General features: G+C 46.5%; 1 protein-coding gene and 2 pseudogenes across 1 annotated transcript; 2 read left to right on the top strand and 1 right to left on the bottom strand.

The window, feature by feature from the left end:
- Nucleotides 1-4154: 4154 nt before the first annotated feature.
- On the bottom strand, nucleotides 4155-10487 carry LOC123454705 (annotated as a pseudogene).
- A 2242-nt stretch (nucleotides 10488-12729) lies between these two features.
- LOC101599927 (vomeronasal secretory protein 2-like) lies at nucleotides 12730-17817 on the top strand. The gene is made up of 5 exons (XM_045133530.1): nucleotides 12730-12824; nucleotides 13149-13219; nucleotides 13308-13415; nucleotides 15279-15380; nucleotides 17759-17817. The coding sequence occupies exons 1-5, from the start codon at nucleotides 12730-12732 to the stop codon at nucleotides 17815-17817; spliced, it is 435 nt and encodes a 144-aa protein (XP_044989465.1).
- Nucleotides 17818-21258: 3441 nt separating this feature from the next.
- LOC123463571 lies at nucleotides 21259-21744 on the top strand (annotated as a pseudogene).
- Nucleotides 21745-24213: the final 2469 nt, after the last annotated feature.

The following is a 24213-nucleotide window of genomic DNA, read 5'->3' as shown; positions in this document are numbered from 1 at the left end:
GTGTGAGAAGGAAAAACTCAGTAGCAGAGGCCAGTAAGCTAAGAAAGAGATATAAAGGGAAGAGAAAGGAAGGGAGGAGGGTACTTAATAGGATGGTATTGTATATATGTAAGTAGAAGAATAGATTAATGGGGGTGAAAAGGCCCAAAGTGAGGTCAGGGGAAGAGATTGAGTAAAGGAAACATAGAGGGAGGGCTAATCAAAATGTAAAAGGATATAAATAAATCATATGGAATTCTCTAATTTTGGACAATGGAACACTAAGGAGCCATAGATTGTTGCCAGCAAATTTCCAGTGGCAGGGATGGGATACCTTCCAGTGAGTTGTTGGCCAGGGAGGTCCCAGATGCCCCCAAAACATTATAGGCCATTGCCGATGCCCTTGGTTTCCCACCAGGAATAGATGGTAAGACCCTATTGCTGAAGATTCCACATACTTGCACTGTAAGGCCACTGAGAAATCCTGCTGGAGCCAAGCTGATAACCTCCTTCTGTAGACCAGCTGACAGAAAGCTGGAAGAAGCCATCCTACATGTTCATTGGGAGAAAGAGATACTACCAATGAAGATACTCAGTGGACACTGTAAGCGTTATATTTGGCCAGCCAGGCCAAATGAGCCAACGGATGCAATAGTGGCACATCTATCATGGTGGAGACCAACTGCCCTCCAATTGGACTGGAGGCCTTCCATGGGAGGGAATACATCCCTGATACTTAAAACTTAAAATAGGGATAGTCATGAGCCATAGGGGTGTAACATCTGCTGATGGCTAGCTAAATGTATATACTATGCTTATCAAAATACCCAGTAAGCACTTCTCTTAATATTCATACCCTTATATTAATGCTACTCTCACTTTAGGTAGAGAATCTTTCAGATGGCAGTGACCTTGGGATGACTCAGAAGGTATCACAGTTCTGGAAAGAAGTGACTAGAGTACTAAGTAACATCTCAATCACACCTTCCAAGGCTCCGGGTCTAATGCTGAAGAGGTGGAGGAAAGAATGAAAGAGCCAAAGGAAGGGTAGGACTCCTTACAACATGCTCCCTCTGGATATAAAGTGGCCTGGATATCCATGACCTCACAGTGCCTGACACTCCCTACACAAGACCATCATAAGAGGAGGAAAAGATCATGACATGAAAATAAAAGAGAGACTGATTGAGATGGGGAGGGGATATGATAGAGAATGGAATTTCAAAGGGGAAAGTGGGGGGAGGGAGGGTATTACCATGGGATATTTTTTATCATCATGAAAGATGTTAATAAAAATTGAGAAAAAATTAAGAAATGAACAAACTGTGACTCGTATCTATAGCAACTATTATTCAAAAGCTTTTTCTTTAATTTTTTTATTTTTGAGAGGGGCAGAGAGGGGGGGGGGCAGTAAATGGGCATGCCAGACCTTCAGCCTGCTGCAAACAAACTCAAGATGCATGCGACTCCTTGTGGTGTATGTGTGACATTGCATGCTTGTGCCACTGCATCTGGCTATGTGGGACCTGGAGATTTGATCAGGACTTCTTAAGCTTCATAGGCAAGCGCCTTAAGGGCTAAGCCATATTTCCAGCCCACAGAAGCTTTTCTTATCCTGTATGCTGGTATCTTTTTAAAATATTTATTTATTTATTTATTTATTTATTTATTTATTTATTTATTTATTTATTTATTTATGAGAGAGAGAGAATGGGCACACCAGGATCTCTAGCCACTGCAAATGAACATCAGATGCATGTGCATCTGGCTGTACATGGGTCCTGGGGACTTTAACCCAGGTCTTTAGGCTTCACAGGCAAGCATCTTAACTGCTAAGCCATCTCTCAGCCCCCAGCTTTTTTTTTTCCTTTTAAAAAATGCATCCTACCTACGATTTGTAAAGCAAGCCCAAAGTTGTTGACATTCACGTACCTGTCTGCCCTGTAGGTGCCGCCAGGGTTCCTTGAGTGTGCTGGCAAGGTGGAAAGCAGGCCCGTTCTCTCTATCTCTTCACAGGACAAAGAATGAGTTGCACTCTTGGCTTATGGTAGTGGATGATAGGGTCTGTCAGCACACATTGAAAGCCCTTGTTTTCCCAGACACTTACTTTAAACTTTATTTATTTATTTAGTTAGTTAATGTATGTCCCTATGTGTATGAGAATGTTAGGGTTTTTGCCACTGCAAAAGAGTGCCAAACTAATTTTTTTTTTTTTTTTTTTTTTTTTTTTTTTTTGGTTTTTCTAGGCAGGGTCTCACTCTGGCTCAGGCTGACCTGGAATTCACTATGTAGTCTCAGGGTGGCCTTGAACTCACGGCGATCCTCCTACTTCTGCCTCCCGAGTGCTGGGATTAAAGGCGTGCACCACCACGCCCGGCCCCCAAACTAATTTTTTATGGATACCTTCTTTGTCAGATAGGAGTACAGGAACTCCTGTTTGCTTTCCAATTATGTTCCCTTGAAATGTAAGTTCTCCATCATTTTACTCTCAACCTCTCTCCGTGTCTTTGCCAGTGAGGTGAATTTCTTGTAGACAGAATACAGTTGGATTTTGGTTTGGTTTTAAATTCATTCATCCAGTGCACATCTTTTCATTGGAGAGTTAACTGTTTATATTCAGGTTTATTATTATTACTGTTTTTCTGAGATAGGGTCTTGCTCTAGCCCCGGCTGACCTGGAATTCACTGTGTAGTCTCAGACTGACCTAGAACTCACAGTGATACTCCTCCCTCTGCCTCCTGAGTGCTAGGATTACAAGCCTGTGCCACCACATCTGGCTAGGTTAATTATTTAGGATATGAATTTCTACCATCTATCTTCATTTTAAGGGTTAACTGGTATACTGAGTTAGTAATGTTTGATTCTTTTCCAATTCTCATTTGTTTATATTTTCTGTAATGAGAGTTACTCTTCCATGAGCTCTCACACGTGTATATGTTTGGTCTTCTGTGTGTAGTATTATTTTTCTAAGGGTTTAATGAGTGATTTTTATTCTTTTTTAGTTTTGTACTCAGTGAATACAATCAAGTTGGTACCATTGTTAGCCTCCTCCCTGTCCTCCCCCCTCCACAGGGACCCTCCTTGTTGGGGCATAAGGGTCGTGCATTGTGGGGTTAGCCATCAGTTATGGGTAGGAGGAAATGTCTCTGTGTATAATTTTTATTCTTTTGCTCTAAACACTTGGGAACAGCTAAACCAAGAAAAGTGACTTGAGATTTGTGAACCTCTGCTTTTAAAGAACAAAACCAGGTACCCACTAATTTGCTTACACACAACAGACTTAGTGGTCCTGCATCAAGGTTAAAAGTGGGAATGGAAAACATCCACTATCCCTTTCCAGAATTTAAAGAGCGCAGCCCATGCTTTACACCCCAAAACTATGGCAGCACTTTAAATGTGACCAATGTAAATGTAGAATGGAGATGTTATAACAGCTAGGACTCAGAAAGTCTACACGCTAAAATCATGTTTACATTTTGAAAGACAATGCACAAAAACCAAATAGAAATCTTCAGATTTTTCATTTGAAGGTGATCTTAATGCTATTAAGTTCACATATATGCTAATTTATTAAATACCCAATCCTAAACATTCTAAAATACACATTGCAAACATACAGATATCTACTCTCTCCATATGTCAGCGTCCATTCATAGCATGGTTTGGAAGTAGGGAGAATAGATTCCCCTTAAAATGAAAGTCAGTGGGTGTTTCTTTACAGTTAACTTTAGCAAAAATCATACAAAATTATAATTAACAATGATCTTCTTTACTCATTACTCACAAGGAAACACCTTCAAGACTGCATTTTGCTAAAGTTTCTATACTAAGATGTAGAAAAACTGAACTACACAAGTATTGAAAAGTTAAAATTCCTTAATTTTTTATGCCTGGTACCACTACCACATCTACAGGGCAATGTAGCTGATGCAATGAGAGAAGAAGGAACACAAAACCACAACAGAGGAAGACCTCAGGAACGGACAAACGATTGACACGCCAGTGTGTTCTATCAATAGCGCATGTTCTGCAAACTGAGGCTGTGACGGTCCTGAACAAGAGGGGTTTCCTGTTTAACTGCAGTAGCTCTTCTGACTACAGACCATCACTCCTCCTGTTCCTCTAATGCCTTTGGGACGACTGTCTCAAGGTAACCTGCAGCTTTCCTGACAACTCACTCTCTCTCTCCTGCTAAGAACGGTAGCCCTTTTCTGCTGATTTTAAAACTTCTGCTACCATATCCACCACTTTCACCACCAGGTCCATAACCACCCCCATAAGGACTGCCAGAGCTTCTTCCAGCAGCACTGCCCCCTTTCATGGGCCCATAATTTGACTGCTGTGGTCCACTATAATTTCCAAAATCACTGTAGTTCCCACCTCCACCACAGTTACCACCTCCAAATTTCCTCCTTCATTGTAACCATCATTTCCTCCTCCTCCACCACCATATGCACCACCTTGGTTTCCATATCCTGGTCCACCACCACCATAGCCTCCTCTACTACTATAACCAGGACCACCACCATAGCTGCCACCATCACCTCCAAATCCATTATATCCACCATCACCTCCACCGTAACTCCCTCTGCTGCCACCACCTCCTCCACCATAGCCACCTCTTCCACCAAAGTTTCCACCACAACCAGAACTACCTCCACCACCTCCAAAGTTTCCACCACAACCCATACAGTTGCCACTCCACCTCCATGACCTCTCTGTGTGACCCAGCCGGCTGCATCTCTCGCTTAGAAAGGGCCGGTTTCACTTCACAATTATACCCATTAATAGTGTGATATTTCTGAACAACAATTTTATTGACCGTACCATGATCTTCGAAAGTTTCAAAAGCAGATCCTCTCTTTTTTTCCACTCTGCCTGTCTGCCATCACTTCTATGGTCTCAATCTTGCCATACTTTTCAAAGCAGTCTCTCAGATTATATTCTCCTGTGTCGTCTTTAATACCACCACCACCAATTTCCTTACTGTCAAATGGGCACCAGGCTTTACAGAACCCTCTCTAGAAACAGCTCTCGGGTCCCACCACACGCCATCAACCTCGTGTGGCCGAGCACACACTGCTGCCTCCGCCTCTTTAACACAAGTGAGTCACAAAGCCAAAGCCTCTGGTCTCTCATGACCACACAGACTGTGAGTGTGCCCATTTCCCGAAATGTTCTCTCAAACTGTCCTCTATAGTTTCAGAGCTCAGACCACCAATGAACAGCTTCCTCAACTGCTCTGGTTCTTATGGATCATGGCCCTCCCCCCAGCCCCCAGCTGGGAACGACCGGTTTTACCTTCATTTTGAGACTGGACTTGCCTCTTCCAGCTTGAGTTCAGTATGGGACCGAGAGAAAGAGGTGGGGACAGCCGCATATAGTATTCTTTAACGTTTTTCTGCAATTCTGTCATTTGGTCATGAATGCTACTCATGAAAGGTCACTATTTCTCCTTTGGTTTTACAGGGTGTTTCATGGATGGGGTATTTGCAGGCTATTGGCATCACCTCCTTGGGTTTGTTAATTAAAAGGCAGGAAAGGTTTGAAGATAAAGCAGATAAAAGCATATTTAAACTGAAAGTAAGAGGTAAGGAAACAGACCCCTCATGTGAGGAGAGCATTCAGAGCTGGAGTCTGCTGCCCCTGTGGGAGCAGGGCATGTAGTGAGTGAAGAAAACATTCCCACCTGTTCTCAAGGTTGGTTGAACTAAGACAAAGATGCTGATTGGTTCAAGGGGCATCGTCAACTGCACATGTTTCAGAAAGCCTACTGAAAGAGCCCACCAAGAGAATTCATCCCCACCCACAAAGAACCAGGAAGTAGGCAGCTCTCTTCTCCATCTTGGCGCCCAGCAGTAAAAGCAAATAGCTATTTAATGAGGTACTCCTCTTTCCTGTCTATCTACCTTGAGGAGGAAACTAATCCCTATGTTCTCTCACTTGACCTTCTTTTTCTATGACATTGAGTGCTGTGTGGGGCGCAGAGATGCAATGGGTGGCCCTTCTGGGACACTTAATACCTAGAATTTTAGGGATGTGCCACTCTGGTTGCCTCACACGGGGTAAGCCTTGGAGAAGGAGAAGCTGATGAATTCTAAAGGCTGAACAGCTCAGTGCCTAACGTCCTCTTCAGTCTAGGCCCTTTGTGGACAAGGGTTTCATTCCCAGACTCCAACAGAGCCAGCAAGCTGGACCCAAGAACTCTGGACTCCTGACCCTCCCAGTAAAATTTTGCTTTGGAGACCTGCTAAGACTAATTTTGCAGAATGACCAAGAGGGGGAGCAAGGCACCAGGGGGGAAGCACTGTGCAGATAATCTGTGAAATCTCTGTGTGGCTCACCTTTGTGAGTTCCCACCCCTGGGACTTGTACCTGTGTGTTCTCATATGTGACTTCCCACCTGTGTAGCTCCCACCTGCCTATCTCATACCTACGTGACTTCCCACCTCCATGTGTACAACACATATATATTTCATATCTGTATGGCTCCCATCCGTGAGATCCAGACGTGTGGGGCTCACATTTATTCCCTTCATATTACGTCTGCATGGCTCCCATCTGAGTAGCTCCCGACACCAGACAGCACTATTCCACCATAGGGTTTCATTCCAGTTCTTTCCCAAGTCCCATCCCACAGAAGGTATCCAAGGAGGCATAGCTGTCTGCCAGGGACGTGACGATGTCTGTGCTCTGTCTGTGTCTTGGAAATGCATGCATGGGCAGTCACTGACCCTGGAAATGAGCCTGTGGTTTCATTTGTTCCCCTCTGGGGTAGTTAGGATGTGAAATATCCTCTATATTCTAATGTGTTTGAATCCCCAGCTGGTGATACTGTTCGGGAACATTGTGAAGTGGAGCCTGGCAGGAAAACATGTGTCATTAGGGGCAGAGTTTGATGAGGATTTTTTAAAATTTTATTTATTTGAGGGGGACAGATACAGAGAGAGAAAGAGAGAGAGAGACAGAGGGAAAATGGGCACACTAGGGCATTCAGCTGCTGCAAACAAATTCCAGAAGCACGTGTCACCTTGTGCATCTGGCTTATATGGCTCCTGGGGAACCCCGGGTTCTTTGGCTTTGCAGATGAGCACCTTGTCTATTAAGCCATTCCTCCAGCCCTTTGATGAGGATTTTATAGTCCAACACCACTGCCTGTTCTCCCTTCTCCTACTGCTGTCATGCTTTTCCTACCAACATGAAGCTTCCCCTCAAAACCCCAAGCCCAAAATAAACCCCTTCCTTCCATAATAAGCTACTTTGTTGAGTATTCCATCACAGCAATGAGAGAGTAACTGATATCTTCACACTGAATATCTTATATCTTCAAACTGAAGCTTTCCCTATCTAGGCCAGGTGACAGTGGGTGTAGGGCTGGTTCCAAATCTCTCCAGGGACAAAAAAAAAAAGCTTCCGCAGGGGATGTGGGCAGAGCAAGAATTAGGAGGACAGGAGCATGGTCTTAAACAATGTCTATAGACCAGGCAGCCTGAGGGTCCCTACGCCGAGTGCAGGATGTGCTGAGAGGGAAGCTAGCAGGAGGTATGGCATAGTGCTCTGGCCACTAGAAGACCTAACAGGCTATCATGTGTGACTTGGAGGACCCAGATGAGGCCTGTACATGAGCTCCAGAGAGGTCAGCTCCTCCTTGAAACTGTCCCTGACAAGGGTCACCATAGCATGTGCATGATGGGCTCTCCAAGCAGGGAAGGATATAGTCAGGTGGCATTTAGGGTGAATGATCAACTTCAGGGAACGCTTGAGAATATCCAGTGCTGGAGTTAATGGGACTCCAAAGGGTCCTGTAGTCTCACCCCAGGACAACAGAGACCCCCACCTGTGCAGACAGTATTGACTCTACTACTGGAACTTTCATTACCCACGGATATTGTGTTAGCATTTCCTTCAAGGATGGCATTTTGGGGGACATCAGGAATCTATCCTCCTCAGGGGTCCTGCATTGTTTCAAAAAGAGACAATGACTTTCTCTCCATGTTACCCTGTGTATATGCCCACAGGAGGAACTTCCTTTTCAGCCTCCTCACCAGGCTACAGCCTGAATGCTGTGCCATCTTGGAATTTCCCCCACCATACAAGTTAGCCCATTACTATATAACTCCGCCTCACTCAAAAGTTCAAGACAGAGACAGAAGATAGACATAGATTCTTTGTTATTCATCCCCTCAGAAACCTCATGAGCGGTCTGGCTGTCTGCATTTCCACTAGCATTCTGGTCTTCTGAGCTCCCACCAGGTTGGTCCTTTAGGATTTGCTCATAGCCTTCTATGGATTCAACCCCAAACTCTTCCTCGTTCCCCCTGGAAACAAGATTCAAAGGCTTAACACCCACAAGGTCAGGCTTATCACAATAACAACCCCACTTCCCAGTACCAATTGATTTTTGTGCCAGTTACTTTCCTGTTATAGTGACAAAATCAACAGCAGAAACACATTACAGGAGGAGGAGGAGGGACTTATTTTGGCTCATGGTTTAGGATACAGTTCATCAAGGTGGAGAAGGCCTGGTGGATGAAACGACTCAGTCTGTGGCAGTGGGAGCTTTCCCCATGGCTTGTTCACCTCTTGGTGGATCAGAAAACAGATGGTGGACAGGACACAGGAGTGCTTGGGGCAGAGCCACAAGTGGACACCATTAGCATCCTACTTTTGCTAATGAGATCACAACTCCAAACGTTCCATGTCTTCCCAAAAACACACCTCCAGGGGGCCAAGTGTTCAAACACATTTAGATACTATTGGGGACATTTCAGTTTCAAGCCATTACATACATATCACATCCACCCAGATGTGCATACACAGAAACACACTGATATGCATAGACCATCTCTCATGAATACATACAGACATATATGTGTACACACAGTTGTGAAGATGCATATATAGTCATATGTACACACATATGTATGCACAATGACACAGATTTGCACATAGACATGCCAACATACACACAAACAAGAGCACGTATACATACACACACACATATATGTATATACACTGGTATGTTCACACACATGTATACACAGAGACAGATACACAAAGGCACAAGTGCATGTACTCACACAAATGCAGGTACTCACACTGACATGCAAAGACAGGCATCCACACATAGGCACATGTATAATCACACAGCTACACAGGCACACATCTGCAGCTACATACACGTGCACAGAAGCAAGGCAATGTAGCTGGTGCAAGATCTGGTAGAGAAGGGAGGGTGAATGAGAGATGGGGACCAAGAAATGCTGGGAGGGGGCTTCCAGCATCTCTGAGAAGAGGTGGGTTTGGATTTGGGGGTCTTTATAAGGGTCTAGCTGTCAGGTTGGTGGAGGGCAGCAATGAGGTTACAGAGAGCTATGGAGGTCGGCAGGGTCCTCCCAGGGGACAGGGCACAGTCAGGGTGGGGGAGAGATGGGAACAGTAGTGAGGATGCTACAGGAGAGAGCCAACTCAGTTCTCAGTGGACTGTGGCCACAGGACATGATCAGGCATTGGTGTTGCTGTCTGGAGAGGGGCTGGATGCCGGGCAGGGAATTAGAAGGTCTGGAGGGATGGAGAGCTGTGGAAACTCTGTTTTTGTTGGGCACTAGGTCTGGGTATGGGGAGGGCATGAGCACAAGGAGCCTTGTTGTCCTGCTCCTGGCTTCAGAATCCAAGGTGGGCACTTCCCCCTCTGATAACATTCTCTTGTCAAGACAAGGCATCGTCAGAATGAGTGCAAGGACAGTCAGAGGGCTAATTATATAACTTACATCTGTTCATGAGGTCCAAACAAAACAATGTGATCAACCTACAGCATACATTGTGGTGCATTTGTGCAGATAAAATGAGGTGCCACCCAGTGCAGGATAAACATGCTGCGGAGAAGCCAGGATCACAGAGGCACCATGGCGACCATGCAGCTGCTCCTACTGACCGTGGGTCTGAGTCTGCTGTCTGTGGTCAGTGCAGATGAAAGCACTCCACTGACTCCTGCCCCTACTGACAAGGTGACAGCCCCAGGGAGGACTGGGTTCTGGGTGGGTTTCAGATGCCACGACCTTGGACCAAGTGAGGATCTCAGGTATGTTCATAGGAGCCACTGGTGGGTGTCAGCGGGTTGCCCTGCATTATAAGCTTGGGGTCTATAGTCCAGCATAAACTTTTCTTGATAACTGCAGGGGTAGAGGTCACCCTAAGGCCAAGGGATGAGTATAGAGGGTTGGGTCTCGCAGCTCTGCCACACAGACGCGCTGCTTCTCTCTGTCAGCTTGTGGGCTTCCAAGAAGCTCCATTTGTTTCACAGAAACGATTCTATTTCACAATATGAGCTTCATGCAGGAGGGCCTGAATAGAACCATGGACTTCATAAGATGTTTTTCATGTGTACATGTGTCTGTATGTGTGGTGTGTGCTTGTGTGTATTCATGTTCATGTGTGTATGTCCATATGGAGGCCAGAGTTCAACTACAGATGTCATTCCTCATGAATGCCCTCCACCTTTTTCCATTTGTTTTTATTTTTTAAAGTATTTTATTTTTATTTATTTATTTGACAGAGAGAAAGGGGGTGGGGAGAGAATGGGTATTCCAGGACCTCCAGCCATTGCAAATGAACTCCAGATGCTTGCATCATCTTGTGCATCTGGCTAACGTGGGTGCTGGGGAACTGAACCAGGGTCCTTTGACATTTGTAGGCAAACGCTTTAACTGCTAAGCCATCCCTTAAGTCCCCACCCCCTTTTTCAGGTATGATCTTGCTCTAGCATAGGCTGACCTGGAATTCACGATGTAGTTTCAGGGTGGCCTCGAACTCACAGTGATTCCCTTACCTCTGCTTCCTGAATGCTGGGATTAAAGGCATGTCCCACTGTGGTGGTTTGATTCAGGTGTCCCCCATAAACCTAGTTGTTCTGAATGCTAGGTTCCCAGCTGATGGAGATTTGGGAATTAATGCCTCCTGGAGGGAGTGTATTGTTGGGGGCGGGCTTAAGGGCTTTATAGCCAGTTTCCCCATGCCAGTGTTTGGCACACCCTCCTGTTGCTGTGGTCCACCTTATGTTGGCCAGGGGGTGATGTCCACCCTCTGCTCATGCCATTGTTTTTCCCTGCCATCGTGGAGCTTCCCCTCGAGCCTGTAAGCCAAAATAAATCTCTTTTTCCCAGAAGCTTCTCTTGGTTGGGTGATTTCTACAAGCAGTGTGAACCGGACTGCAACACCCACCAAGCCAGGTTCTCTACCTCTTTCTTTCTAAGACAGGGTCTGTCATTGGCCTGGAGTTCACCAATTAAGTGGTACTAGCTAGCCAGTGAGCCCCAGAGATCCTCTCATCTCCACTCCCCAGCGCTGACATTATAGGCACACACCATTGTGTCCAGAAATTTGTGGGGATTGAACTCAGATCCTCAAGCTTAGGGGGTAAGCACTTTACCAAATGAGCTATCTTCCCACCCCTGATTTTCCATGAATTAAAAAAAAATTAATTTATTTTTCAACATACTGCGTATTGGTCATGTTCCCATTGGGTTATACTCTTATGTTCCCTGTCACGGTGGGGTTATCAGTATTCGCTGTGTGGTCATGAATGCACCAGTCAGTCTGTGTGGGAGGTTCAAAGCTTCAGGACACTCCTTCCCACCCTATGGCTCTTACAATCTTTCCTCCCACTCTTTTGCAATGTTCTCTGAGCCATGGAGAGCATGCTATGATTGAAAACTTGTTTTATGAGAAGTTGTCAGGTTCTGGAAATGATCACCATTGACTCAGGCCCTGTCACTGGTGGATAAAGGTGACAACAGCCTGCAACTTCCCTGATTCCTAATGTCTTTGTCCTGAGAGTTAAGCTGACCAAATCTGAAATAAGTCCCAGGGTCAGGGATAAGGTCTAGAGATCCAACGTTATATGGCAAGAAGTCTAGCTCCTCAGTTCAACCATCTCAACACCATGCCTCCCTATAGTGACCCCAATTCCTTCTTTCCCTTCTCAGGCAGCTGGTCATAGTCTGTCACCAGTGCTGGGGACCCCAACTCCTTTCTCTGCCCTTTACATACAAAACCCTGGTCTGCACCTTCCCTGTCCCTCTTACAAAGAGACTGGGGTCAGGCCCACCATAGCCCTAGGGCTCTGAGTACCAGAGACACATTAAGTAAGGTGTGTGGTTTCCAGGAACAATGTGGGAGCTGCTGCTGAGGCTGGTGTGGGCTTATGTGTTTAAGGTCTCTGTGGCTCTTGTGCCATTGTAGGGACAGGGACAGTACTAACTGCTGATTGGTTTGGAGAGAACATTGATGATTCTTAAGAGAACTGTCACTGTCTATGGAAGGACCCTGGGGACAGGTCATACCTGGCAGGGTGGTTGTGGCCATTTATGATCCCATACCAGTAGATGCCTGGGGGGGACAGGTCATCCCCAAGCCCTGCTCTGCCTGGTGATCAGGGTGACTTTCCCGAGGTCCTCATGTAAGAGCAGTGCAAGGCCCTGGTCGGAGCTCCTCCAGAAAGTGGGTCACCTAGGAGGACCCTATCTGGCTCTGCTTGGTGATGCTAAGGGCATTCTGTCACACCCAGGGCTCCCCCTGTTCCTCCAGAGTCTCAGGTCCCTCCAGGCTGCTTGGAGTCCCTGCTCAAGCCCTTCCTGCCTCTGCTCCCACTTCAGTTTCAGCCTGGGTCCCCCTTTCCTGGCCCCTTGTCCCTGCAACCCTGCTACCTCCAGCTTTTAGGAAGGTGGTACATAATTCGCTGGGCAGGGAACATGCCTATTCCTGCAAAGAAGAAGACTAGCCAGCTACCTCCCTTCACATTCGTCAGAAATGACCTCAGCATGTTGGAGTTCAGGATGAACATCATGTGAGTACCCTGCCCTTGGCTGCATGGTCTCCCCAGTCCTCGCCATATATCTGCTCTCTGACCTCAGCTAGTCACTCCAAGGGCACCAACCTGTCCCAAACTGGGAGTATGGGCTGGTCATTAGCTCTTCACCTTCCTGTATCTCCCTGTCCCCTCCTGCTGTGACTTAGAACACCTAAGACAGGGACACAGAATTTGACGCAAGCCATGCCCCCGGGGGCTGTGATGTCCTGTGTATTGGGAGGAAGTGCTGGGCTCCCCTCTCTGTCGGGAAGGACCTGGCAGACGTCAGTGAGAGAACCGTGCTTCCCTCCTGTGTGCCAGGAAGCCCATTGGTTGTGTGCAGTTCAAGCTGAGCCTGGATGAATTAGAAGAGCCGGGCATCTTCCACGCCTGTAGGTGGTCAGGTGCACATTTCTCCTTTCAACAGATAATTCAGAAAAAGACCCTGCAGTCAACCACATGGTTCTCTTCTGTCTATAGGGTCAGGGCACATTATCACCATCCAGTTCCTGTTGGGGGAGGATCTTGCCATTGCCTACTACCAGGGCACAATGGACAACACCATCTACAAAATGATGATGCTCATGGGTGCGTGCCAGCCCTTCCCAAGTTTATAGTAATTGGACATGAACTTCTGGGACAACACAAACAAAGGGGGATAATCTGGTGGCTTGAATGTAAATGTATGACCCATCCCTCCCCCCATAGCTTTAGACATTTCTGATTGAGATTAAGCTTCCTACTTAAGTCTCCAGCAGCCTGCTGGAAGAGGTATGTATGCTACTGGGCTTGGATCTTGAGTCCAACCCTACTAGGTACCTAAAGAACAGTTTGAGCCCTGGCTGTTCGTGCTAGCTGGGGCTGCCTTTGCTCTCTCTCCCATGGCTGCTGCAGCAAGGCAGCTTCCTCTGCCATGGTGAAACATTCTCTGGGATCTGTAAGCCTGAAATAAACCCTTTCCTAAGCTGCTTCTGGTCAGGTGTTAGTCCCAGCAACAAGAAGGTAACTGCCACAGATACTATTTCCTTCTCAGTGCACTGCTTTCCCACCTGGAACTGTTTCTGGGACCCATGGGCTTTGAAGGAGAAGGATTTGTAAACTCTTAGCTTCTCGCAGCCTCAACTGTCACATGACCACATCCACTTATGCCCCATCCAGTCCCCAGCCCCACCCTTCCCTTCTCAGTCAGCCTTTGTGGTTGTCATCTTAAAAAACATGTTTTATTTATTTGCAAGGACAGGGAGAGAGAGAGAATGGGTACGCCAGGGCCCTGCCCACAGCTCCCTGGAGATTTTGTGCCAGCAAGATCCTCGCAATGGCCTGTGAAGTGTCTCAACCTGGAGCATTAAACACAGTCAGAGACACTCAGTGCTGGCGCCACCTTCTGATTGTGACCAAGGACCCCAGGGGCCCTTCGTGCTGTGCAGACCCTCTTGATGTCCCTAGGTCACTTTCCTCCTTCGTCTCCTATTTCTAATAACACTCCAGGGGCTGGAGAGATGGCTTAGCCATTAAGGTGCTAGCCTGCGAAGCCTTAAGGGCCCACCTTCAACTCTCTAGATCCCACTTAAGCCAGACACACAAGGTGACACAAGTACAAGGTCACACATGTGCACTAGGTGGCGCATGCTTCTGGAGGTCGATTGCAATGGCTGGGGGCCCTGGTGAGACAATTCTCACTCTCTTTCTCTCTCTTACAAAAAAGCATCACCTTAAGCTGGGCGAGGTGGTGCATGCCTTTAACCCCAGCACTCTGGAGGTAGAGATAGGAGGATCACTGTGAGTTCGAGGCCACCCTGAGACTACATAGTGAATTCCAGGTCAGCCTGAACTAGAGTGAGACCGTACCTCGAAACCCCTCCCCTCCCCCAAAAAATCACCTTGGGCCTTGGAGGAGCCAAGGACACTCAGAAGGTCCTTCTTTAAGATGTATTTTTGGTGGAGATGGACTCCTATAGGCCATGCTGGGAGGATCTGGGAACATGACAGCAGGGAAGTGACCAGTCACTTGTGGACCCCTATGCTTCCCACCTCGTGCTATCCAAGCATCTGACTCAGCTCTTCCCTGCTGGAAGGGCTGGGACAAGATGCAAACTATACTGTGGAGCCCAGGATGTACTTGTGCAGGGGATTCTGCATCTGTTCCCTCTGCCCAGGGCCTGAGATGCCATTGGTGAGGAACCACCTGGGGCTATTGAGGAGGCTCATTTGCTCAGGAGGTTCTTGTCCCAAACAAGAGGCAATCAACATTCTCTCCTAATATGGCAGTGTGGCTGGTCTCCTCAAGAATTTGGGGGCTTGGGAGACCCCATTCCTGGCTTGGATCCTCTCAGGACCCACAGATCTCTCTGAGGGACTTGTGGGAGAGTCCTTCAGCCCCCTCCTCTCCAGCCTTGCGTGGACTGAGACTCAGTATTTCCACACATCATCCTTATCCTACGTGGCCTGCAGGTCGTACTCCCATTGAAAACCCAAGATCCCTGGAGTGCTTCAGAGAGTTTGTGGAGAATCAAGGGCTGAACAGCTCAGAAATCATCAACCCTGCCCTCGACGGTAACGAGACGGGGTCTCCCCAAGTCCCTCTCCTCTAGTTCGTGATTCTGCTGTAAGATGGTGTCCACACACAGGCATCCCTCCCAGCCTCTTGTCTCTCTCTTGTCTGTAGATAGATGCCTGTGATTTGGTCAAGGATCTTGGCGTATGGAGAGACTGCCACTGAGACTGTGCTGGAAGCAGGAGCTGGGACCCAGCACCCCTCTGTCCCTGCAGGTATCTCTCTGTGTCAAGAGGTAATGGGGCCTAGTCCTGGCTCTTCCTCATGCCTCTGCTTCTAATAAAGCTGGGCAGTGTCCCCTGGCAACATGTGTCACAGTCTAGTGGCCCTGGACTTTGTGTGGACTTTGAGGTATGGGAAGACATTCATACATGGCCATGATGATTAGGAAGGAGTTTATCACATTCACAGGCCCCTCCCTCAACACTCACGCACGCACGCACGCACGCATGTGCATGTCACTACACACAGGGTCACAAGGAATAGCAGTGAGACAAGCTGGGTGAGTGGATCAGGGGGTCACGGACAGGAGTGGTTAGTGAGGTTAGGAAGGGCAAGCAGGGTCTTAGAGGAAGATATAGGTCACCTGGTTTAGCCCCTCAGAGCTTGGGCTCTGAGGAAGGTCTGGCACCTGGTGATGAATCTGACCCAGGAGGGAGGTCCAGAGGAGGGTGGAGGTGAGGTCTGTGCATGAGAAAGCTGGAGATTGAAGGGGAGGCCTCATAGTCTCCAGGTGTTAAGTGTGGGGAGTGAGGCCCAGAGGCCGGGACACCAAAACTACAGGAAATTTTAAGAACATAAACATGCATGCGGCTGGACCCGGATTGAAATAGGAAAGCAATTTTGCCGGAGATGGCAAGCATGCCATTTCAGGATCACGAGGAACCAAGCGCTGAAGAGCTGCATGACACAGTTCCAGCCCAGCTGTCTCTTCCTTGAAGTCCAATGTGGCCCCTCTGTAGAAAAAATCTTTGGCTCTCTACACTACAGAAACCTGTGGTTTTCTGTATAATGTTTGTCTTTCTCTGTCTTTCACTTGGTGTCCCAATCTCTAAGTTTACTTTTCCAGTAAAAATTGGTGTTAGTGAAGTGTTGGTCAATGTATCTGAAAGAGGCTCTGGCATAGAATTGGAAAAACAAGAAAATGGGTCAGAGATAATTGTTTCCCTTAAAGGCACGGAGTACAGTACACTTAAGAGGAAACAATGAACCTCCTGGAACAATGTAAAAATTGCTCTATGACTAATTTTTCTAAATGGTGGCAATTGTAGCAAACTATGACTCCTTATCAAGAATCCTTACAGAAAAACAACCAAAGTCAGAAAGAGTTCAATTGGGGGGACCAAAGTCTTAAGTGTTGGAGAGACATGAAAAGGAAAATTCAACATAAATGATCTAAGGATAAATGGACCTATTGGATCAATGATTAATGATGGGAACCTCCACTTATGGTTATTTTGTCTCTCACCTTTAATATAGTAATTGAAATAGAAGTTCAGGAAATCACAAGTGCTTGACCGCACACACATACATGGGGAAAGGTTGAAAATAGTTAATCATTATAGAGGCCTGACGGCTTTTCTTGAGGTGAATAATTATGGGGTTGTTTGATGAAAAGGAATAACAAAAAGTTTCTATGAATTCTGTGAAATTGTACCTTTCTTGAAGTTTGTTCTTGCATGACGTGATCAGAAAATAAGAGACTGAGACTAAGAGCTGTGGCAGCAGAGAAGTAGAGAAGCAGGGAAAAACAGAGAACAGAGAAAAAGACAAAAAAAGAGAAATAGAAAAAGGAGAAAAAAAAGAGAGAAATAGAGAAGCAGAGAGAGAGAGAGAGAGAGATGGAGAAGCTCAGCTGCCTTCAGCATTAGCCTGTCAGCTTGCTCCAGAACTTGACTTCGAGTCGTTATGTGCCGCTCCCCTTCACACCTCTTTTCGGGGACCCTCCTTCAAGCCAGAGCTGGACCCCGGCACAATGTCACCCTACCTCTCCACCAAAGCTCCAATAAATGGTGTCCAGTCCTTCCATACACACTAGTCATTGCTCTGGGTATAGTAATTTACATGAAAAAAATACATAGTCAGCTTCTCCTTAGATCATCTCCCAAGCCTTTGAAGCAGGAGGCCTTGACAGAAAACGACTGAGGTCAGCTTGGGGTGGGCGGATGGCTGTGCTTCCTGAAGGTCATCTCCCGTGACCTGAGACGTGTGCAGTGAGAAGTCAGGACATGTGCCCCTTCCTAGTTCCCGGTGCCAGCTGACTGGTGCCTCAGTGAACATTATCCCTAGAGAAAGGAAGGGGGAGGGGAGAGGGTCTAGCCTCACCGCAGGCTGAGTGTGTCCATGGACCAGAATATAAGACGGATTCTGTTCCCAGAGCGGCTGGCCGTCACAGACATGGCCAGCTTCCTCTTCCCACGGTGTTGTGCCCTTTAGTTGTCCCTCACAGAGGGCCTAGAGCAGGGCATTCCTGACCTTACGATGGACCTAGGCAAGGAGTTTTGCACCAGATCTCAGTTTTTTGGGGAGTAAGACACGATTCTTGCAGATCTTTGGGATGAAGTAACCAGCTAGAGGCCATGAGCTCCCCAGAGGCTCATTCACTCTGGTGGTTGTGTCCCTAAGGAGACTCAAATCCATTTCGCACCCTACATCTGAGGTGGGGCTAGTAGTATTTGGTTTCTTTCGTTTTTGTTTGTTTGTTTTTGTTTTTCAAGGTAGGGTCTCACTCTAGCCCAGGCTGACCTGGAATTCCCTATGTGGTCTCAGGGTGGCCTCGAACTCATGGTGATCCTCCTACCTCTGCCTCCCGAGTGCTGGGATTAAAGGTGTGTGCCACCACGCCCGGCATATTTGGTTTCTTTTACGTGTTGGGACCATGGATAGGCATGTTGACAGCCACCCTGGGTGTCCCTGGACACTAGGTCCTGCTGTGAAACCAGACTGACCTTGTCCCCACTGAACACAGACCACGGAATGAAGACAGTGTGCAGGGCGGATCCCACTCAAAGCAGCTCCTGATGGAGGGGGCGAGGCGAGGCGAGGTCCTCCTGAGGGTTTGCCCTGGCCTGGACATAGGGATAGGATTCATGAAAGTGGGTGAGGTTTCCTAGGAAAACCTGGCAGGGAAGTGAGGATGAATCACAGGAGGCCTTTAAGGGACCTCTGTGGGTGATAAGAGGGATGTGATTTCAGTGTCCCAATACCATACACTGACACTCAGAGAAATCAAGGCAGAGGTCCTGGTTACTTGCAGTTCCAATGAGCAGAGTGGTTTGAAAGGCTGGGCTATGTGGGGTAGCCTGCATCTGGGACAGGCTGAGAGTGAGCTGGATCGTAGGAACATTGGATAGATAGTTGTTCCTTAGGTTCCATGTAGGTTGACTAATTTGAATAATTTGGGGGTCTCCAGGGCACATGGTTTTATGTACCAGGCACCTGGTTCCGAAGTGATTAGGGCAATGAGAGTAATACCAGAGCGTGACAGCAGACCAAGGCAATAGTTGAGGCTGGACTCAGCAGCAGTTCAGGAAGAAGGGCGACTGGCTTCCAGATGGGGCTTCAAAGATAGGTTACCATTAAAGTAATTCTCTTCCACTCAGACTATGCCTTGTGCAACTCAAGAAATACTTTTTTAATTAATTAATTTAGTTATTAGAGACAGAGAGAGAGAGAGAGAGAGAGAGAGAGAGAGAGAGAGAGAGAGAGAGAGAATGGACACACAGGGCTTCTAGCCACTGCAAGCAAACTCCAGACACATGCGCCACCTTGTGCATCTGGCTTATGTGGGTACTGGAGAAGCAAACCTGATTCCTTTGGCTTTGCAGGCAAGTACCTTAACCACTAAGCCATCTGTAAGGAAAGTGTAAGAGAAAAGCAAAAGAGAACACCGGGCTTGATCTCTACAAACAGACTGTTTATTGAGAGAAACAGCGAGGGGCCTCAGCTTTCCCGCAGGATGAAGGCTAAAGCACTGGGCCAGGCTAGGGTGTAAGCTTATAAGGAGGATCCTAAGAAAAACACGCTGTACCAGATGCAGTTGATAAAAACATTGTAGCTGTTTGTGTCCTTGTTTAGAACAGGCTTCTTCAGAATAGCCAGGAATGTCTAAGGGAGGACACTCAGATGGTCTCTGGTCCTTCAAGGCTATCTAGGCTAAGGGGAGTACATCAGTCAGGGAAGGTGCCAAACTTCTTTATTGCCCGCAAGCTTTAGGAATAGGTATTAATGCTTTAGTTCCCTTTAGTTTTTAGGGAAGGGTATTAACCTTTCACCATCTCTTGAGCCCATTAAGAAAGAATCTTAATCCTTATGAGGTGTCTGGGGCTTTTCCCTGTAGGAGATTGTACTAATGTCCTGTATCTCATCAGTCGGGTTCCAAAGTCACCTGTAAGGGCTGGACAGTGACCATGCAGGTTGGCTCACCCTTCTCAGGTCCTTTGAGTTCTTTGTACCCCGCTTCTAGACGCCGAGATTGGTTCTGGGAGCCCACGAAGGCAGCTATAGCTCAGAGGTGCAGTGAATCCCATCTGACTTATGAGGGGTCTTTGCTTCTATATGAATCTTTCTGGTTCTGTGAAGAATGTCATTTGGGATTGAACTGAATCTTTCTATCACTTTGGGTAATATAACTATTTCCACTCTGTGAATCTGCCATTCTGTGAGCAGTGGAGCCTTTTCTTCTTGTTTTAGTTTTCATTGTCTTTTGACTCCTTGAGATTTCTTCTCTTTGTCTGTTGGTTTGTTTTTGTAATTTTTTTTTTATGAGAGAGAGAAAACAAGAAAAAGAGAGAGAAAATTGGCAAGCCAAGGCCTCCAGCTACTGCAATCAAACTACAGACGCATGCACCACCTTGTGCACATGTGCAACCTTGCACGCTTATGTCACCTTGTGCGTCTGGCTTATGTGAGACCTGGAGAGTCGAACCTGGGTCCTTAGGCTTCTCAGGCAAGTACCTTAACAGCTAAGCCATCTCTCCAGCCCTGTTTGTTTGTTTTGAAGGAATTGTTAATGAGATTTTCCCCCTGATTCTTTCTTAGTATTTTTGTTATTGGTATTATGAAACTACTAATTTTATTTTTGTCTTTAAAAAGTGTGTGTGTGTGTGTGTGTGTGTGTGTGTGTTTCAGGGTCTCTTGACACTGCAAATAGAATGGCAGACACTTGCATCACTTTTTGTGGGTAGCTGAGGAATTGAGCCCAGGCTAGTATCTAAGGCGGTCTTTGGCCACCTTCCTCCATCATCTGCTCTATTGACTTTGCCTTCCAGTCTGTTCCTGGCACATGCCAGGTATCCTGAATGGCCCTTTCACCTGGACTCCTATTCCATCTCATTCATGGATGGTTCATTTCTTCCACTATTGACAGCTCCATGTGTAAATGTCCCCTGGGTGTGGACGATTCCATTCGATACACAAAACCCTCTTGTCCTCATAGCTGGCAGTCCATCTTGTTCCATCGGCTGTTTCCTCATAGCATGCATCATTGGTCATAATAGGCAGCTCGCATGAATCAGGAGACAGAATCACACCATAGACAGAACAAAGAGAGTTTGTATAATGAGCAATGATCAGTACAAGTGTTAGGGAGCTACAGCATTAGTTCAGGGTTATCTATGTATATTTAAGTATATATCACTTGCTACTATTTCATCAAGATTCTTTGCATAATTAAAAGCCTGTCTCAAAAACAAGCAAGCAACCAAGTGAGGAAACTGGGGGGGGGGGGCCCGCTAGAAGGAGGGGCATGGGGCCCGACCACACAGCTGCCGCTTCCATTACCTTCCCCCTAAGGCGCCTGTGTCTGGCAGAGCGGTTGTGAGACGAAAAGACAATTCTTCCTCGTCGCCTGGATAATCTAGAGTTTTGGCCAGACCTTCGAGCACACGTCGAGACAGTGGGAACCCAGGCGAGAAGCACAGACTATGGCGCTGAAACGGATTAATAAGGAACTTAGTGATTTGGCCCGTGACCCTCCAGCACAATGTTCTGCAGGTCCAGTTGGGGATGATATGTTTCATTGGCAAGCCACAATTATGGGACCTAATGACAGTCCATATCAAGGCGGTGTATTCTTTTTGACAATTCATTTTCCTACAGACTACCCCTTCAAACCACCTAAGGTTGCATTTACAACAAGGATTTATCATCCACATATTAACAGTAATGGCAGCATTTGTCTTGATATTCTAAGATCACGTGGTCTCCTGCTTTAACTATTTCTAAAGTTCTTTTATCCATTTGTTCACTGCTATGTGATCCAAACCCAGATGACCCCCTAGTGCCAGAGACTGCACGGATCTATAAAACAGAGATAAGTACAACAGAAGATCTCGGGAATGGACTCAGAAGTATGCCATGTGATGCTACCTTCAAGTCAGAATAACCTGCACTAGAGCTGGAATAAACTTTAAATGACTGTTCCTTTTTTGATTTTCTTATCCGGCTGCTCCCCTGTCAGACCTCATCTTTCTTAATTTTATTTTTTGTTGACCCCCCTCCACTCATTCACATGCTCATCTGAGGAGACGTAAGTTCTTCCAGCTTTGGACAATAACTGCTTTTAGAAACTGTAAAGTAGTCACAAGAGAACAATTGCCCGAGATTCAGAAAATTTTTAAACAATGGAGCATGTGTACTATGTGGCCAATATCTTCACTCTAACTTGGTTATGAGACTAAACCATTCCTCACTGCTCTAACATGCTGAAGAAGTCATCTGAGGGGGAGGGAGATGGATGCTGTCACATCAAAGGAAGCATTCTTGCGGCATCCATTCTTGTTTTTAAGCCTTCCACTGTTAGAGATTTGAGGTTACATGATATACTTTATGCTCATAACTGATGTGTCTGGAGAATTGGTAATGAATTTATACCATCAACAGGACAGAAAATGTGATGTATCTTATGCATGTCAATAAAGGAATGACCTGTTCTTGTTCTAAAAAAAAAAAAAAACAAAAAAAAACAAGCAAGCAAGAATTGGAGAGATTGCTCAGTGGTTAAAGACACTTGTTTACGAAGCTGACAGTATCTGAAGTTTGTTTGCAGTGGCAAGAGGCTGTGGCTTGCCCATTCTGTCTCCCCCGCTGCAAATACATAAAAATGTTTCAACTAAATTATTTATTTATTTAAGACAAAGAGAGAGAGAATGAGGCAGACACAGAGAGAGTGAGTATGGGTGCTCCAAGGTCTCCTGCTACTGCAAATGAACTCCAGGTGCATGCGTCACTTTGTGCATCTAGCTTTACGTGGGTACTTGGGGAATTGATCTTACACCATTAGGCTTTGCAAGCAAATGCCTTTAACCACAGAGCCATCTCTCCAGCCCCTATAAATGTTTTTAAGAAAAACAACAAAACTGAGTTTTAGTGGCATATGTCTTTAATACCAGCATTTCAGAGATAAAGGCTGGGTGACCAGGCGTTCAAGGTCAACCTCACCCATATAACAAGTTCATGTCAAGCTTTGGCTAAATAGGACACAGTTCACAGTTTCAAAAAACATAAAGCAAAACAACAAAATAGGTGTTTTGGGGGGAGGGTTTCACAGTAGGGTCTCACTCTAGCCCAGGCTGACCCGAAATTCACTATGAAGTCTCAGGGTGGCCTTGAACTCATGGTGATCCTCCTACCTCTGCCTCCTGAGTGCTGGGATTAAAGGTGTGCATCACCACGTCTGGCACAAAACAATTTTCTGCTTGTTTGTTTTTGGAGATAGGGTCTTGCTCTAGCCCAGGATGACCTGGAATTCACTGTCTAGTCTCAGGGTGGCCTTGAACTCACAGGAATCCTGCTACCTCGGCCTCCCCACTGCTGGGATTATAGGCATGCACCACTACGCCCAGCTTAAAACAAAACCTAAAAAAAATATTTTTAAGCTGGGCGTGGTGGCGCATGCCTTTAATCCCAGCACTCGGGAGGCAGAGGTAGGAGGATCACCATGAGTTCGAGGCCACCCTGAGACTACATAGTGAATTCCAGGTCAGCCTGAGCCAGAGTGAGACCCTACCTTGAAACCCCCCCCCCAAAAAAAATATATATATAAAACTGGGCTGGAGAGATGGCTTAGTGATTAAGGTGCTTGTCTGCTAAGCCTAAGGACCCAGGTCCAATTCCCTAGAACCCAGGTAAACCAGATGCACATGGTGGTACATGCGTCTGGAGTTCATTTGCACTGTCTGGAGGCCCTGGCACATCCATTTCCTCTCCTCTATCTCCCTCTTTCTCTGTCTCTCTCAAATAAATAAAAATTAAAAAAATTAAAACATTTTGAAAAGGATTCTCCGTGTCCATCCATATGGTTTCACCAAAAAAATTCTGGGGCTGGAGAGATGGCTTAGCAGTTAAGCGCTTGCCTGTGAAGCCTAAGGACCCCGGTTCGAGGCTCGGTTCCCCAGGTCCCAAGTTAGCCAGATGCACAAGGGGGCGCACGCGTCTGGAGTTCGTTTGCAGAGGCTGGAAGCCCTGGCGCGCCCATTCTCACTCTCTCCCTCTATCTGTCTTTCTCTCTGTGTCTGTCACTCTCAAAATAAATAAATAAATAAATTTAAAAAAAAATTCTGTTTAAACAAGAAATGGCAATACCATTACATACATTATCTCTTCAGAAAACAAAAAGAGAGTAATTAGCAAAGCAAATTTGGCAGACAACACCAAAATCAGAAAGCTATAAAAGTATATACCTTATGAACAGAGATGCAAAAGTTTTGTTTGGGCTGGGAAGATGTCTCATCAGTTAAACGTGCTTACTTGCAAACAAACAAAGAAAAAGAAGCCTCAAAAGCCGAAAAGTCTCTGAAGTCCCTGGCACCTGTTGGGCAGACTACACCCTAG

Source organism: Jaculus jaculus, chromosome 1, assembly GCF_020740685.1.
Source record: "Jaculus jaculus isolate mJacJac1 chromosome 1, mJacJac1.mat.Y.cur, whole genome shotgun sequence".
Lineage (NCBI taxonomy): Eukaryota > Metazoa > Chordata > Mammalia > Rodentia > Dipodidae > Jaculus > Jaculus jaculus.
This window is presented reverse-complemented; position numbering and strand designations above follow the sequence as displayed.